At 47.7% G+C, this 16,830-nt stretch overlaps 1 protein-coding gene across 1 annotated transcript in view; it reads right to left on the bottom strand.

The window, feature by feature from the left end:
• RUNDC3A (RUN domain containing 3A) overlaps nucleotides 1-16,830 on the bottom strand; it is a 118,515-nt gene that overhangs the window by 38,544 nt on the left and 63,141 nt on the right. The window contains exons 3-6 of the mRNA XM_069237883.1: nucleotides 6,698-6,831; nucleotides 5,823-5,908; nucleotides 4,851-4,940; nucleotides 3,219-3,299 (exon numbers count right to left, since the gene is read on the bottom strand). Coding sequence (XP_069093984.1) covers nucleotides 3,219-3,299; nucleotides 4,851-4,940; nucleotides 5,823-5,908; nucleotides 6,698-6,831 — 391 coding nt within the window. The remainder of the gene's footprint in view (nucleotides 1-3,218; nucleotides 3,300-4,850; nucleotides 4,941-5,822; nucleotides 5,909-6,697; nucleotides 6,832-16,830) is intronic.

Below are 16,830 nucleotides of genomic sequence, written 5' to 3'. Positions count from 1 at the left end.
AATCTGCATCCACGACGAAGACTCAGCTTGCAACATTATTTCCACGTCCCTTCCAGCTTCTGAAACATTTTCCGCTGTACATCCTCTGAAGGTGGCAAGTCTTCAGTCTGCATGAGAAGGAAGAAGGAATCTCCCTTTGAGTGAAGGAGTCACTCCCCTGCATCCGCAGGCACAAACTGCAACGATGACCGGCTGCGTGGATTTCCTCTCATCCTGAGCTGCGTGGATCCTGCATCATGGATGGTGTTCCGGAGAAGCCCTCTTGGTCCTCTCTGCGACCTGTCTGACATTGGTGGAGGTGAGCCCTTGCCTTCCCATGCAGGACAGTACCCCTGTGCACTGCGTCTCTTGCAGCTGTGAAGGCTTGTTGGCATCTCCTCCATGGGATCTTCAGGCTCTGTGTAGCTACAGGCCCCAGCACTCTTCCCTGTGACGCACAGCGCTCTGTGTGCTTCTCCTGCAGCGTAGGACCCTTCTCCAGTTGTGCTGCGAGGGCTCCTTTGCGACTCCTGGTTCCTCTTCCAGTGGGTCTCCTGTGGGGACTGCCTTTTCTTCTGTGGACTCTTTGCCTTGCTGAGGGTCCCCTCAGGACCCCCTAACCCTGTGGGATGAGTCCTCCTTGACCTTGCAGGTCAGCGGCAGCTCCACTTTGGCTTCACTGTGACTTCTGCCTTTGCCAAGGCTTGTTGGTGGCCTGTCCACGCCACTGACTGCAATCTTCCATCCGGCATGGGACATTGACTGCATAATCCAGAAACTCTTCACCTGTTCCAGGGCTGCATTCCTGACCGTCTTCGTCCTACCATCGACCAACTCCTGCAACCACAGCTGGGTTTGTAGAGGCTCCTGCTCCCACTGGACTCTTCTGTGACTTCTGGACTTGGTCCCCTTCTTCCACAGACCTCTTCATGAATCCACCGCTGTTTTTTTGCAGACTTGTCTGGGTGTTGCGTTATCTTTTTTTCTTTCTTTTGGGTGGTCTGGGGGAAAATCCAGTAACTTACTCCTTTCTTCCTGGTCGCTGGGGGCACTGTGGTACTTACCTTTGGGGTTTCCTAGAAACCCCAGCATTTCTCTACACATTCCACTTTCCTAAGTGGGGGTCCTGCATTCACATTCTATTTCTTTAGTATATGGTTTGGGCTCCCTGGAGGTCACTATTGTCTATTGCATTTGCACTGTTTTCTACTGCTTTCAATGCCTATTTCTAATTACTAGTGTACATATCTAGTGTATTACTTACCTCCCATTGCAGGGTTGCCTAGCTAGTACTTTTTGGTAATTGTGTCACTAAAATGAAGTACCTTTATTTTTGCAACACTGAGTGTTTTCATTCATGTGTGTGTAAGTTCTGTGTAACTACAGTGGTTTTGCATGAGCTTTGCATGTCACCTAGATTCGCCTTGGCTGCTCATCCACAGCTACCTCTAGAGAGCCTGGTTTCTAGACACTGTTGACACTACACTAATATGGAATACCTGGTCCTGGTATAAGGTGTAAGTATGTTAAGTACCCACCACACACAAAGCCAGCTCCCTACAGGTCACTTCCCACATAGAGAACTCAGCTGGATAATTAGCCAAAGATCTGTTCATACCATGGTTAAACTGGGAGGTTAGTCAGCGGATACTTTCCTGCATTAATGAAAAAGCTAAGGAATCAGCTCAAGCACTTTGATGCAATGGCAAAATGCTAGATAATTATTTTCTAATACAATGCTGAAAAATAACTTGAGGTCACACAGCTGTATCACCATGCAATCGTACTACCACTTCAACCATTTCATGCCTCTGGAACACAGCTTGAAGATGTGCTGGGTGATACTTCATGCTAGAATGGTGCTGAGAGATCCACCAGTGGGTTTGCTTTATGTCCTCTTACTACAGTTCGGAGTTTGCCTAGTGTGTCATTTCATGCACTAATTGTGCAACTGAGGTTTAGTAAGTGGCAACCTGATAAAGACACAACCGAGATCTATGATTTGGTTGCCTTCACTTTATTCAAGATACACACAATAGGGCAACCCATTAATCCCTCAAGAGACTCAGTGCAAGAAAATATAAACACAAAATGTCTCCTTGTGGTTGCCTTCACTTTATTCAAGATACACACAATAGGGCAACCCAGTAATCACTCATGAGACGCGGTGCAAAAAAATATAACCACAAAATGTCTCCTGGAGGAGTAATTCCACATACAATCACTCAGTTGGAAGATTGGTAGAAATTATATCCAATCGCTAGTACAAATGAAAGCATACTAAATATTTGATTAACATCTCACATATCTAATCCAGGTTGTAAATCTTGCAATAAAATACAGTATGCGTAATTTTGTGATATATCATTGTGAGAAGAACACATTTATGTAACATGAATAAGGGCCAGATGTATCAAAGGATTTTACCCATTCTATGTCTATGGGAAACTGTATTTGTACAAATGGCCCTAAATCTTTTGTAGGGTCAAATACAGCAGCACTCCCCGGCTATCATAAATAAACTCACAGATTCCAACAAGATTCAATGGTGAATGTAGTCAGCATTGGCCAGCACTCAACAGAATGTGCAAGTCCTTGTAACCCACTTGGTATCCTTTTCTGTAGTATGGGTTCAGAGTCCATTAAGGAGAAATTGTAGCAGCCAGTATGTCAGTTGGTTGGTCTCTGGATTTCTAATTAGTACTTGAGACCATCTTCCAGACAGAGTCTAAATTAGCAGCAAATAAGGAACCTTAAGTAAAACCTGCTTACCTTCAAATCCTAAGTAAGTGAATTTAATCAAATGGCAAAAGAATAGAAGCTTATGTCCAAGTCACAAAAAATGTTCCACACGCCACTAACACGTCAAGAGTGGGAGCGCCAATGATTGCAGCTGTCCGAGCGAATCAGGAACTGACTGGTCACCAGTGAAACTTGTAACAATTTATGTGACTATTTGTGACAGCAGGGGAATGGACCCTTGGACTGGGTATATGACATTTTAATGAAAAAATGTGGTATACTTTAGTTTGTGTTAGTAATTAGAAATAGTTTCTATCAATCGTCTAACAGAGTGATGTTATGAAAAAGTATGCCTTTCGGAGTCACTTTTTGTTTGTAATGACTTGCTTCAATGCAATACTAACAGCAGATCACTTCTCCTACGGCAACAGCAGGAAGATGGGTTATGAATCCTTTCATTGACTGGTAGAGTGGTTTGGAAATCTGTAAGCCATTACCTTTGTGTGAATTTCAGGTATGGAGTGTAGTCTATCACAACAGGTGTCTTTCCATCCATCACCTCACCTTTCAGACAGAAACTGAGGAAATATCAACAGAGAAAAAAACAGAGAGATAAACTCCCAGAAAAGCTGGATCTTCTCATTGAGAGTGCACATAGATTCAATTTTCCAACCTTGCCCTTTTCACTGTGGAGTTTCCTGTGGGGAATGGTGTGTGAGTGCAAGGAACAAATGATCGATAACATGATAGTGTTGGTTAAACTTTGTATTACTGGCTTCAAGACAACAGTGTAAAGTTGACCGTCGGGAACAGAAGCGAGTGGTGAAACCATGACAAAATATATGCGAGCAGTGAATGTAGTGGAGCTAATGGAATAGTCTACAAGCATTGACTTGGGGGAAATTACAGAAATGGTCAAGGAACACTGGCTGTGCAGAATAAGAAGGAATGGGTGTAAGAACATTGGTTGTAATTGGGCCATGGAATGTTTGCATGAGCATCATCTGTGATGGATATATATGGGTGTGTGAGTTCTAGTCTTCATAGAGTCACAGGGACCTACGAGTAAGAAATTAGTTGTATTAGAACTACAGAGAATACTATGTAATCATTAGCTATGATGGGTTATAGAAAGTGGTGCATGAACACATGATTGTGGTGGTGCTATAGAGAATGACACATGAGCATTAGCCGTGATGGTGACAAAGTATGCGGGCCTGGGTCTGATAGCACCAACAAGGGCACTACATGAGCATTAGCTGTGATGGTGACAAAGTACATGGGCCTGACTCTGATAGCCCCAAAGATGATACTACATAAACTTTAGCTAGGCAGGATATATATGTAATGATCAGGGTTGGACTGGAACAAAAAATAGGCTCATGCACCAAATTAAATGTAGCCCTCATTTGCGAATAAGATAGCTAAAAAAGTAGCCCATGTTTGAAAAGCAGACCGTTTTCCACATGTAAAGACGCTGTATGGATGTTTTTCTGGGTATGCAAGACTGCATGCATTTGTGCTTGCTGCAGGCAATGTTTGTGGTAATAGCAAAGAAATCAACAATAAAAACAGTACCACCATAGCATAAAGCAGGCCCACACGCTTACCTGTCAGACCTGTCCTTCGGGCGCTGCGTGATTGCCCTGTATGGCTATAGACCAGTCCAACCCTGGTAATGATGAATGCACATGCTTTGGGTCTGAGGGAACAATGTCAAATTGCGACACAGCTTTACCAGGCTTTTAACAGTCATGGAGTGTGAGTTACGGCTGTGCAGGAGTTTCACAAAACAGAGATGAGCAGTGGCTGGGAGGGAGCTGTAGGGACTGGTGTAAAATCATTGGTTGCTAGGGAGTTATACAAATTACTTCAAGTGCTTTGGTTGTGTGATCTTTAGCCATCAATTCACGAGTGCTGCTGTGGAACTCCCAATGCTGCTATGTATCAGGACCGCCCATGGACTTTAGAAAGAAACTTAAAATGTAAACTGCATTTTAGGCTGTACAGTTTGTATTAGTATGGCTAATTCTCTGCAGTGGGCCTACGGGTGCTGAATACAAGTGGCCAGCATCTCAGAACACTCGCTATGGAATGTTCTGGGACCTGCTGATGCTGTGCGCCCCTACCTGAAGTCAATGGCACTAAGTCCAATCAGCATCCCTGTTAACACCGTGGACTCTTCGCGCAGCATGATCGCACCGTCGTCGTAAAACCTTCTGAGGGTGGAAACAGAGGCTGTTATTCCTGCGATGGGAAACTATCACGCAAAATATTACTCACCAATACAAAGACAGGTGATGTGGAGAAGTGGCGTGAAAAGAGCTTTTCCAGTAACTTCAACCACAGAAAGTGACTACAAATGTATTGAATCAAATTACAAATTCAGTTTGCGGCTCCTCATAATTAAACATTTAAGCGGTAAATAAACCTTGATTGCAGGACAGATATTTAAAAAGAAGTGTTTAAAAGTAGGAAGAGAACTGGACAACCTTTGCCTTGCAATAAGTATCATAAATGTATAGCTCACCTTTGCATCCTTGAAAGCATCTATCGTTTGTTATTCAGCTGAATCAAAGAAAACTGCTAGCGAGGTGACAGGAGGTGGTGTGGTAGGGTGACCAGATCATGAGAACGAAAAAACGGGGACGTTTTGAAAAAATAGAAGGACTACAATTTTACGTCAACGGAGCACCCCTGAATGACATCTCTCAAGCCTCTTATCAACTGAAGAACACAGAAGAGGCACTATGAAAATAAATAATTTTTAATTTTGAAAACCAGCATCATACCTGTTAATTACGTTGCTTACTTATAACATCTGTTAAGTATCACATCTTTAGAACATCGAAAAAAGTGTATTTCACTGTTTTCAGTCGACTGCCTCTAAAAACCGGGACATAAGCCAAATTTGCCAAAATCTGCAGGGACAGCAAGTGAAAAACCGGGACTGTCCTCGCAAATCCGGGACGCCTGGTCACCCTAGGGTGACCTTGTACGCATGCAGACGATACTGGGCAGGTTCAGGAGAGGCTCGCCAGTGCTATGACAGGTGTGGATGTAATTCTGCGTGTCTATGTGGTATGAGGTTGCTGTCTCACCTGGTCGTCCGTGTGTCCCGCAGCGCGGTTGCTATATATTCCGACAACCGTTTTTCCATCAGCGCCAGACGTATCCATGCTCGACCCTGAAACACACAGAAGTTATCATACATCTGCGTCCATGGTAACCTGAGAGCAGAGCAGTACTTGTACCGCATATCCGTGCCCCATGACAGATGCACCACTGAAAGAAGACTAAGTGGGGTGTGGAGTTCTAAACAATTTATTTTATTATGTTTTTGGTTTTTTAAGTGCCCCTAAGCACCTTGCAGTGGCCACATGACACAAAGAACATATTTGTTTACAACGAGAAAATACACTGAGTGATGCTAGGCAGTGTGTGGGTTTGATATGGGAAGTGCTTCTGTGCGTGTGTGTGTGGGGGGATGTTCTTTGTAAATGAGGATACTCTTTGTAAGTGAAGAATGTCTTTGTACATCATGATGCCCTTTGTGGGTGGGGTGCTTTTTTTTATAAGTGGATAACATGCTGTAAATATTTTTCACGTGAAGTATGGCCTTTGTAGATGGCACACGACTCTCTAGTTGAGTTGTGAGCTTGTCAAAGACTGCTAAATTCTCTGCCCATCTCGGTACACAAATAATAAGTAGAGATAGGAACTATCACAATTCTGCCTGGTTGATTGTCAGTCACCCTGATCCTGAGAGATCACGAAAATCCATAAACCTGATGGGGCAACACAAACATTCTCTGAAACTGTTCAACATAAAGGGAGATAATCTTCACCATTTGTGTATTAGTTGTAACCGCAAGTAAAATAGAACTCTTCACTATAACTTACTTCCCATAGCCATTTTTTACATATCCTGTAAGTAAAACATTCTTTTAAATCCAATAAGAGAACTGCCACTGACCTTTGCCCTGGAAGTACTAATGTTCTCCATGTTTTCAATGCTGCTGATACAGTTGTTTGGAACTTTGCTGCAGGCAACCCGGATGTAATCCCAGAATCCTCTCTGTCCATCAGAGCTGAACCAGCTTACAGGGCCTGCAAGCAATAGGAAGAGGTGAAAGAAATGCAATAGAAGCATGAGAGACGGGTGAACTAGGGTGTGTGTGTGAAAATATACGGAAGAAAGATAAGGGTGAGTAAAGGAGAAGAAGCAAGAGAGTGAGACCAGTCTAATATCCTGCACGTCAAAGCCCATCTCAGCCAGAATTCCAAACATATAGGACCACTCCAGTGAGTCAAACGCCTTGTTGGCGTCCAGCGATACAGTGATCATTTCCTCTAGCATTGCCTCCGCCGCAGCCATGTTGGTGTGGAGCCGTCTCAGGTTCAGTCATATCAAGCCTTCCATGTCTGCATCTGTGCCACAGCGAGCGCCGCCACCTCCTCTGAGACATCGGCTTCCAAGTCCCACACCAGTTCTGGCCTCTGGTGCCGCCATGGGCAGTCACCAACAAAAGCCAGTAAGTCCTCATCCGAGGTCTGCAGGTTTCCATGCACTGTACAAATTTGTCTACTATTTACTCACTATCTCTCACTGTTTCCCAGGGTGCCACTTCTATATCTTGAATGTGCATCTCTGCCCGTTCCCTGCTACCTATCCATGCCTGCAGTTTCCCTGCGCCGACCCATGCTTCGTAAATATGTTTCTACCTAGCCAGATAAGCCACTTCCTCTCCGGTTACCGTTTGGTACACTGCCCACTTCAGCTCTATTTCGGCAGTCAGAAGGAGTGTAGGGGAGGTAGCATGGTCCCTCTCCAGCTGTGCCAGTTCCCAGTCTAGAGTGGTCGGCCTATGGAGTTGTTCTCTCCGATCCTCTATCTCCCCAGTGATAATTTCACCGCTGATCGTGGCTTTATAGGCTTCCCACAGTGTGATAGTGCTCCGCACCATACCCTTATTCCCCTCAAAGTAGAGTTTGATGGATCTATCTAGTCTTTGGACCTCCTGTTCATTCACTAGGTGCCAGGTCTCCCTACTCCATTCCGTGTGTGTCTGTTTTCCTCTATTATTCACAATAACGCTCACGGGGAGTGGTTGCTTATGCCTCAGGCTAGATAGATGGCCTCTGTGAATCTAGCTAGTGTGGTCCAGGTGTGAGAAAATAGTCAAGCCTAGATTGCATGTTCTGTACGTTTGAGTGGTATGAGTATTCCCTCGCACGACAGTGTATAGCCTTCCAAATATCACTTAATCCCAGAGCCTGCGCACACCCCACCAGCTTGCTTCCGGTTGTCTCCTCATGCTCTTCCTGTCCAATTGTGTATCCAGCACCAGTTCCCACCAATGATTGTGAGTGCTGGGGGGCGGGGAGGGGCTCAGTCAGAATGTGCTCCAGTTTATGGAGTGTTGCACTTTGGATCCCCGTCGGAGCATACACATTAACCAACAGCATGGTCTCAACCTCACATTTGCCCAATATTGCCACATAGCACCCGTTAGTGTCTGTGGAACGGTAGAGTCCTCTTAAGGAGAACCATCACACCTTGTGATCCCGAGTTGTAATGTGCATGGCATGCCGGTTTGTATTTACTTCTCCCAGCAGTGTTGGCCCCCTATTAGGTAGGTTTCATGCAGGAACACTATGTCCTACTCATATCTACTAAGCGCCCTGGTTACCAGGCCCCTTATTACCTAATTTGTTGACGTTCCAATTTAACAATGTCACCGTCTGATGTTGTGTCTTGGTGTCTAAGTACCTTTATCCCCCCGCCTGCGTCCTACTCTGTAATGTGCATATCTCGTCATTCCCTTGGTTTATTTGTTTCCTGTTGGGCTCTAGACTACCCCTGTAACTGCCCGCCACCCTACCTTACCTGCTGTGATCATAAAACTGATCAACCCACCCCAATTCACAGTACGTCTGAATCCCAAACAATAACAACATATCAACGTTCTGCACTTTCTTTGCCGGGGCACAACCTTAGGCCTCACAGGAGCAATCGTCAATTGTTTGTACCTCTCTCACCAGGGTTACCATGGGCTATTTTGGCTTCCTTGCCCATCCCCGCCGCCGAGGCCCCAGAGTAAGTTCCAAATCTTACTGCGTCTTACAGTCTCCTTTGGTTCATAGGTTAAGTTCTTATATAGGCTACCCAGTGAGTGTCCCCGAGGGGCAGCATCCTTCCGCCCAGTGGAAACCCTTCATTTAATGTCCTCTGCCGTCATTGGCGTAACCTTTGGTAATTGCTCTTCTTCAGTGTCCGTCTCTGTCTCCACTCGCTCTCATGCACCGCTCTCCTCCCCGGAAGCCAGCGCTCCCCATTTAGTGTTGCCCAGAGTGTCGCTTCATTGCCCGATTTGCATCAGCGTTTTCTCTTGTTTTGTTCTCATTTGTTCTTTTGTCGGGGAGGCCTTCGCGCTTGTTATTCCTTCACATTGAGGGCGCTTGTTTCCAGCCGGCAGCTTTTTGTGAGAGTGACGGTGGGCCCAGCCAATATCAGGCCTTCGGTGCCGTCGCGTGGGTGAGCCTTGTCTTTGTACACAGTCCGTAGCTTTGCCATGAAAAGGAGTGCGTATTTCAGCTTCAGCTTGTGGAGAACTTTTTTAACCGATAAGAACGCCCCTCTCTGTCTCTCGACAAGGGGATGGGGGGTAAAATCTGGGCACTGGTTGATCTTCAGGTCCGGTTCTAGCAGAGGGGCCTGGGTGGGTCAGGCCCACCCACACATGACCTTTGGCCCACCCAGTCATGGCAGAAGAGGCCACGGAGAAGGCACCTGTTAAGTGTTTCCTCTCTCTCAACACCAGGACGTTGTAATCTTTTTCACTGTCTTTAAAACTGCAATTGGAGTGTCTCTTTTGGAGGTAGAGTTGGGCGAGGCAATAAGTTAACAGGGAGAGCCGAGCTAAGGGTCTGCCTTGGTACTTAGAGCCCATTTATGTGACAAGGCCTCAAAGTGTTTGCTATGTAAAACATGCAACAATCATCACGTTAAATATGATCAAGTCTCTTCACACTTTAAAAAAGTGTATTTCATTAACACATAGCTTTGACATTGATGTCACAATGTAGCGCTGCACTGAGAAGTACTTAGTAAAAGTGATAGTCTTTAAACATGAGTTTAGAGTCATTCCTGTCCCCGTCCTCACAGTGGTGACTGTGCCATAAGGTAACCAACAGCCAAGACAGATGTCACAGACTTTGTATGTGACCCATATTATTATACAGCAACATTAATCTATTAAATCAGACACAATAAAGTTTACCTTTGTGAATAAGGCTCGAAACGTGTTTGTCGGTGTTGTGCCACATGCTGAGGTGAAGTATATAACTGTTATCTTGAGTAAGATATTGTGTTGGGCTGGATTTGTTCTCATCAGTATGGAAGCTATAAATGTGAGCATTTCATCTTCTGATCTCTTGTTACTGTACATTGCACGTTTCCAGGTTATAGTCATGAGGGATGATATACACACAGTGGCATTAATGCTAATCATCTAGAACTACCTCAGAACTAAATAACCCAAGCCAAGGAGTTTTGGATCTTCCTCAACTGCAAACTCAACATCAAAGTCCAAGTCAATGCCATCATTGTCTTGTGCTTCCAAATACTGAAGACGGGGAGGAAGATTTTCAAATGGCTCCAAGTCAACATATGGAAAATTATCACCAACACTCTTGTCACCAGTAACCTAAACTACAGAAACACCCTCTCCACAGGATAAGCAAGCATCTGAGCAGGAGGCTGCAGAACTTCCAGAACTCTGCAACCAGAATCACTCCCAACCTCCTATGACACTCACACATCCCATCCCATCTCAAGGAGCTACACTAGCTACTCATACCCAAATCAGCACATTTCAAACATCTCACCCAAACTTTAAAGGCACTCTGGCACAGTATATCTCAACAATACAATCTGCTTTCACAAACCTTCCAGGCACCTCAGCTCAGCGTGACTTCGATTTGTGCCCAACTTACACATATGGAAAGCCAGATCCAGTGGTTGAGCATTCTCCTACATCACTCCTAAAGTGTGAAATGGCATGCCATTACACATCCAAGTCTTCGCATCACTTCTTAAAACCACAAGAAGCTGAAGACCTGGCTTTTTGAGTGACCACATTAGGTCCTAGGCTTGGCTAATCTCACACCTGCTTAGCACCAGGATACCCTGCTGGGTGAGAGTGGGCTTTACAAACCAACATAACATGACATGACCCAAGTGAATCAAATGAACTTTATTGAGCATCAGTTCAGACTGGAACAAAACCCAACCATCCTCAAGTATTCTGTTAGCCTGGATGACTGCTTGTTTGTGTGGGGTCATGCCCCATGCAAATGAGGGAACAGCCCCTGAATATACCTCTGGCTAAACATGCAGCAGTATTGCAGAAGGAGCTGCACAAGCATCTGCAGCCCCTTCTGTAACTCAGCACTCTGTAATACAGCCCCAGAAGGTTACCTGTATGACTGTAATTAACGGTTTTACACTTGTCAGGCATGAACCCTGCTATTATTTGTCAACAATGCTGCTTTTTCCCAAATGTGTTGCTGGTTTTTAAAACTTTTGTATCAATCAAAGTACACCGCAAAAGAATGAAATGAAAATAAACAGTTACAAAGTTCAGTGTATGCAAAGAAATAGGTGTTGGGCACATTGCAAGGAGTAAGTAGTTAGTCTTAATAATGCAAAACATCAAGGCTTAGGTGTGGTAACAGGGAACTCCTTAACCTTGAACAACTATTACAGTCTGCTTGTGGTGAAGCCTGGCCTTCTTGAAATTATAAGAGTTGAGGCTGCTGAGTACAGACAACAGCTCATAATCTCAAATAACTTTCTACATGCGCTGTATGCCTATTTGGAAGAATATATTTTGTAGCTCTTGGGCTGATAAGCTACCTCCAGAACTGACAAAATTGGGCCCACATTGGCCCACCTGAATTTACCCTTGGCCAATCTAGATGAAAATTCCTGGAACCGGACCTGTTGACCTTGGGTCCGTCTTTCGCACAGAATTTTCGTGATGCCCGTAATATGATGTCCCTGACTCTGAAGTTCATCAGATGAGCTATAATCAGTCGGGGGTGTGGGAGGAATCGCCGGTATTCTGTGAGTCCGTTTGACAAAAAAAAAAAACATGATGGTCGGCCCTGCAAGAGAGTCGTAGCCAGCCACTCCTCCACAAGCAGTTCTGTGTTTGGGCCCTCCACCTTGAGTCCACCTGACTGCGTCCGTGCCCTCTACCCTGTCCTCGCTGCTGCTGCGAGTTTGAGGCCCTCCACCACCCGCAGGCACCCGCCTGTGCCTCATCCCTGGTATCTAGTGGTTGCCGTAAGTATTGTGTGTCTGTCTTGTAACTGTCTTTCTTTTGTGCCTTTTTTACTGCTTTATCTCAGTTTTTCCGCCTCTTTTTCCTTTTCTGTTAGACTTTTTTGCCTTTTTTTCTCTCTGGGACCTACTCACCTCATCATCCCCGGACATCACTTTCCTCACTGAAACCTGGATGAACCCCTCCTCGGAACCAGACATCGCCATAGCCATCCATGAAGGCTATAAGATCAGCTGCAGAGACCGCACCAACAGACCGGGTGGAGGGATCGCCATAGTCCACAAGAACACCGTCAGAATCTCCGATGACGCCCTTGACGCCGCCGAACACTTACATTTCCAGATTCACATCAACGCCAACACCACCCTCAGAGGAACCCTCGTCTACAGACCCCCCCAGCCACAGTTCAGTGACTCTATTGCCGTTATAATCAGCACCCACGCCCTGGCCTCTACAGACTACATCCTCCTCGGCGACCTGAATTTTCACCTTGAGAACACCAACAACAGCAACTCCACAGCCCTGATCGACAACCTTGCCAACCTCGGTCTCAAACAACTTGTCACGACGGCCACCCACTCTGCCGGCCACGCACTCGACCCAGTCTTCTCCGCCAGCAGCCATGTAACCTTCAGCCATACCACCGAACTCCACTGGACCGACCACCGTTGCGTCCACTTCACCTTCCAGAAACCTGCCACACACCACCACACACAACAGATCCCCCGCCGCAGCTGGAACAAGATCACTGAAGACCAGCTGATCTCCACCCTCATCTGAGCCCGGCCACCCATCACCACCGACCCCAACACAGCCGCCCTCATCCTCAGACAATAGATAGATGACTGTGCCAACACCCTCGCTCCAATCAGGAAACCCTCCAACAACCACACCAGCACTAAGGCCATCTGGTTCACCGTCGACCTTCAGGCCTCCAAGCAGGAGTGCCGAAAAATCGAGAAGTGGCGCCACGAACAAACAGAGAGCAACCACACCGCCCTCAAGATAGCCATCCGCAAGCACCACCAGCTCATCTGGACCACCAAGAGATCCTGCTACAAGGAACGCATCGACAACAACGCTCACGACAGCAGAGAGCTTTTCAACATCATTAAGGAACTTGCCAACCCCAGGTCCTGTTCCAACGACACCCCTCCTTCGCAAGACCTCTGCGACTCCCTCTCCACCTTCTTTCACCACATGATCACGGACGTCCACGACAGCTTCAACACCTCGACACCCACGACCGCCGCGGCCACCACAAACCCCGACGCACCAGACCCCAGCCACACTAACCTCCTGCTCTCCTGGACCCACATCAACGACGAGGACACCATCAAAACCATGAGCATCATCCACTCCGGTTCACCCTCCGACCTCTGCCCCCACCACGTCTTCAACAAAGCAAGCCCCATCATTGCCCCCCAACTCCGTATGATCGTCAGCAGCTCCTTTGAGACTGCCACCTTCCCAGAGAGCTGGAAGCACGTCTAAGTCAACGCTCTGCTTAAGAAACCCAAAGCAGACCCTAGAGATCTCAAGAACTACCGGCCCATCTCCCTCCTCCCCTTACCGGCGAAGGTCATCGAGAAGATCGTCAACGGCCAACTGACGCGCTTCCTAGAAGACAACAACATGCTGGACACCTCTCAATCCGGATTACGTAGCAATCACAGCACTGAGACCGCCCTCATCGCCGCAATTTTCGACATTAGGACCATGCTCGACAAAGGCAAAACTGCTGCCCTTATCCTCCTAGACCTCTCGGCTGCCTTCGACACCGTCTGCCACCACACCCTTCGCACACGCCTCCAAGAGGCAGGGATCCACCACAAAGCCCTGGACTTGATCACATCCTTCCTCTCTGGCAGAACCCAGAGAGTCCGCCTCCCTCCCTTCCTTTCTGAAGCCACCAAAACCATCTGCGGCGTTCCCCAAGGATCCTCACTCAGCCCGACCCCTTTTAACATCTACATGGCACGGCTCACCAACATCGTCCGATCCCACAACCTCAACATCATATCCTACACCGATGACACCCAGCTGATCCTCGCACTCACCAAGGAACCCGCCACCGCCAAAACCAACCTCCACGACGGAATAAAGGCCCTCGCCAACTGGATGGAGAGGAGCCGCCTGAAACTGAACCTCACCGACGCCCACCAACCACGCACGCAACTTAGGGTTCATCCTAGACTCATCGCTCACCATGACCCAGCAAGTCAATGCCGTCTCATCTTCCTGCTTCAACACCCTCCGCATGCTCCACAAGATCTTCAGGTGGATACCCACCAAAACCAGAAGGACGATCACCCAGGCCCCTGTCAGCAGCAGACTGGACTACGGCAATGCCCTCTACGTGGGAACTACGGCTAAGCTCCAGAAAAAACTGCAATGTATACAGAATGCCTCCGCACGCCTCATCCTCGACATGCGATGCCGCAACCACATCGCAGCCCACCTGAAAGATCTACACTGGCTCCCCGTCAACAAGAGGATCACCTTTAAACTCCTCATCCACACTCTCAAAGCACTCCACAACGCCGGCCCTGCCTACCTCAACGAGCGACTCACCTTCTACGCTCCCAACCGTCAACTCCATTCCGCCAACCTCGCCCTTGCCACCGTTCCTCGCATTCACCGAACTACAGCCGGCAGCAGATCTTTCTCCCACCTCACCACCAAGACCTGGAACTCCCTCCCCGTCCACCTACGACAGACCCAGGACCTGCTGACCTTCAGGAAACATCTCAAGACCTGGCTGTTCGAGCAGTAGCACCTTCCCCGCGCCCACTATCCCCTCAGCACCTTGAGACCCTAGCGGGTGAGTAGCACGCTCTACAAATGACTGATTGATGCTCGGTAGGGCTGCCCCAGCGGATCCTTCGTCTCCTTCACACGGTCTGCTAGCTTTTTGTGATCCTCACATGAAAAGCTTACCTAGTGTACCACGGTAGCGATTTGTGACTCCAATGACACTTGGTGTCTCTAATGGCCTCCAGGATGGTTGCTGTGTGCATGGCTAAGAATTTGTCCTATCCCTCCAGTGTTGTCCTCTCTCCCTCTGCCACAGCCTCTCACAGGGTCCTGTCCTTCACTGCTCGGATCTTCCCCAACTTTCCGTGGAAGTCTCCCCGATAGTGTGAGCCGCCGGCCATGGGGGTAGCATGGGATGGTGGGGCTGGGATGTGCAGTCTGGGTCTCCTGTAGATGTCTGGCCCCTACGGCTGCAATTTTTGGAGCTTCTCCTTTTCCACCCCTGCACGGAACTACATTCCTCTCTGATCGCTCTTACAATCTCCACTCGGATCCTGCTGCCCCAGTGGTATCCCCTCTAGTGTCACTCTCTGGAGGCGAGGTCGGGCACAGCCCACGTTGCAGTCTCCCTTCGGTATCTGGTGGGGGGTCTTCTTGGAGCCCCTGTTTCGACTCTGTCTCAGTTCCCATCACAGCCACGGCAAGGTGTTCTCTGCATCCGGCATCGCTGTTCACCTCTATATCCTTCTTGAGGCTGCACAGTGTTTAGCACTGGTCTATAGTTTGGACCCCAGCACATCCTCCCGGCAGGGGCCGGTGATGATGTTTAGAGGGGGGAGGTCAATGCCCTGACTGTAGCTGCCACTAAATTGCGTCCAACGATCGCTCACTGCCTGTGCTCCAGGATTCCGAGGCTCCCTGCCAGGCCTCAGTGCCATTGACCCTCTTTTTCACAGCGAGGCTTGCCCTCGGTTGTTCTTTGGCCTCACTGCTGCTCCGCTAGGGTGCTACAGTATCCACAGGTCACCCCATTCCTCGCAGGGGTCTGGGTCCGCAATCCGCTGCAGTGTTTTGCTTGTTGGTTGGTTGGGTCCCGGTCCCGGCCCCGGACTTGCCTCGCCGTTATTTCACAGCTCACAAACTCCACCTTAAATTTTAGAGGGGTCATCTTGGTTGCAACGCTGCTTCACCGCTCCACAGCTCTCAATCTGGCTGCATCCCAGGAGGCATCCAGGCACTCCACAACAGCATTAATGCCCCCCTCGGGGTGTCCGGGTCTTCCCCCGCACCTTCCAGGGGTCAGATCTTAGCACCTCTCAGGATAAGTGCCTCCCTGTCTGCTGCGTGAGCTCCGCTAGGTGTGTCTCACAGCATGGCCGATCATGCCACTCCCCTACCACCAATTTTTAATTGTATTGCTGCCCTTACTATGTTCATTTACATCGTGGTCCACTATGGTGCTGGTCAGGAATCTTCCTGTTTGTACCTTGTGTTCCATTTCTGAAAGACAATTCTGGGACTCTTTGTGCAAGTCAGTATTAGCTAGATTTCTCCTGCTCCAAGTTCAACCAGCACTTTAACACCTATCCCCAACAACAAATCTAGCATCCCAACGTGAAGTTCAGTTTGAATATGTGCTGTATTGTTCTGGTCATGGCAATAGATTTGCCTCTATGTTTACTTACTAAGGGTGACTAACTTTCACTCCTAAGCAGCTTCAGCTTGTGATTCATTTTGCAGTAAGACCCATACTTAAAGATTAATCTACTTGCTTACAGTAAGTGTATAAGGACTTTTCTAGCTCCAGCCCATACACCCACCAAATAATTTGAGAACCAGTCACCAGGGTCCATCCGTAGTCCCTCCAGGACAGGTCACCATTTACCAAAATGTGGGTCAGCTTTACAGAAGTCTTCAGGTTCTGTGGTGGGGTTGGGGGATTGATGGCTTTTTGACCCGAATCCAAGCTTGCAATTGAGAGTATGGAGGAGGCACCACAGTC

The sequence above is a fragment of the Pleurodeles waltl genome, chromosome 6 (genome assembly GCF_031143425.1).
Source record: "Pleurodeles waltl isolate 20211129_DDA chromosome 6, aPleWal1.hap1.20221129, whole genome shotgun sequence".
Taxonomy (NCBI): domain Eukaryota; kingdom Metazoa; phylum Chordata; class Amphibia; order Caudata; family Salamandridae; genus Pleurodeles; species Pleurodeles waltl.
Note: the sequence above shows the minus strand (reverse complement) of the source record. Positions and strands in the feature narration are given on the sequence as shown.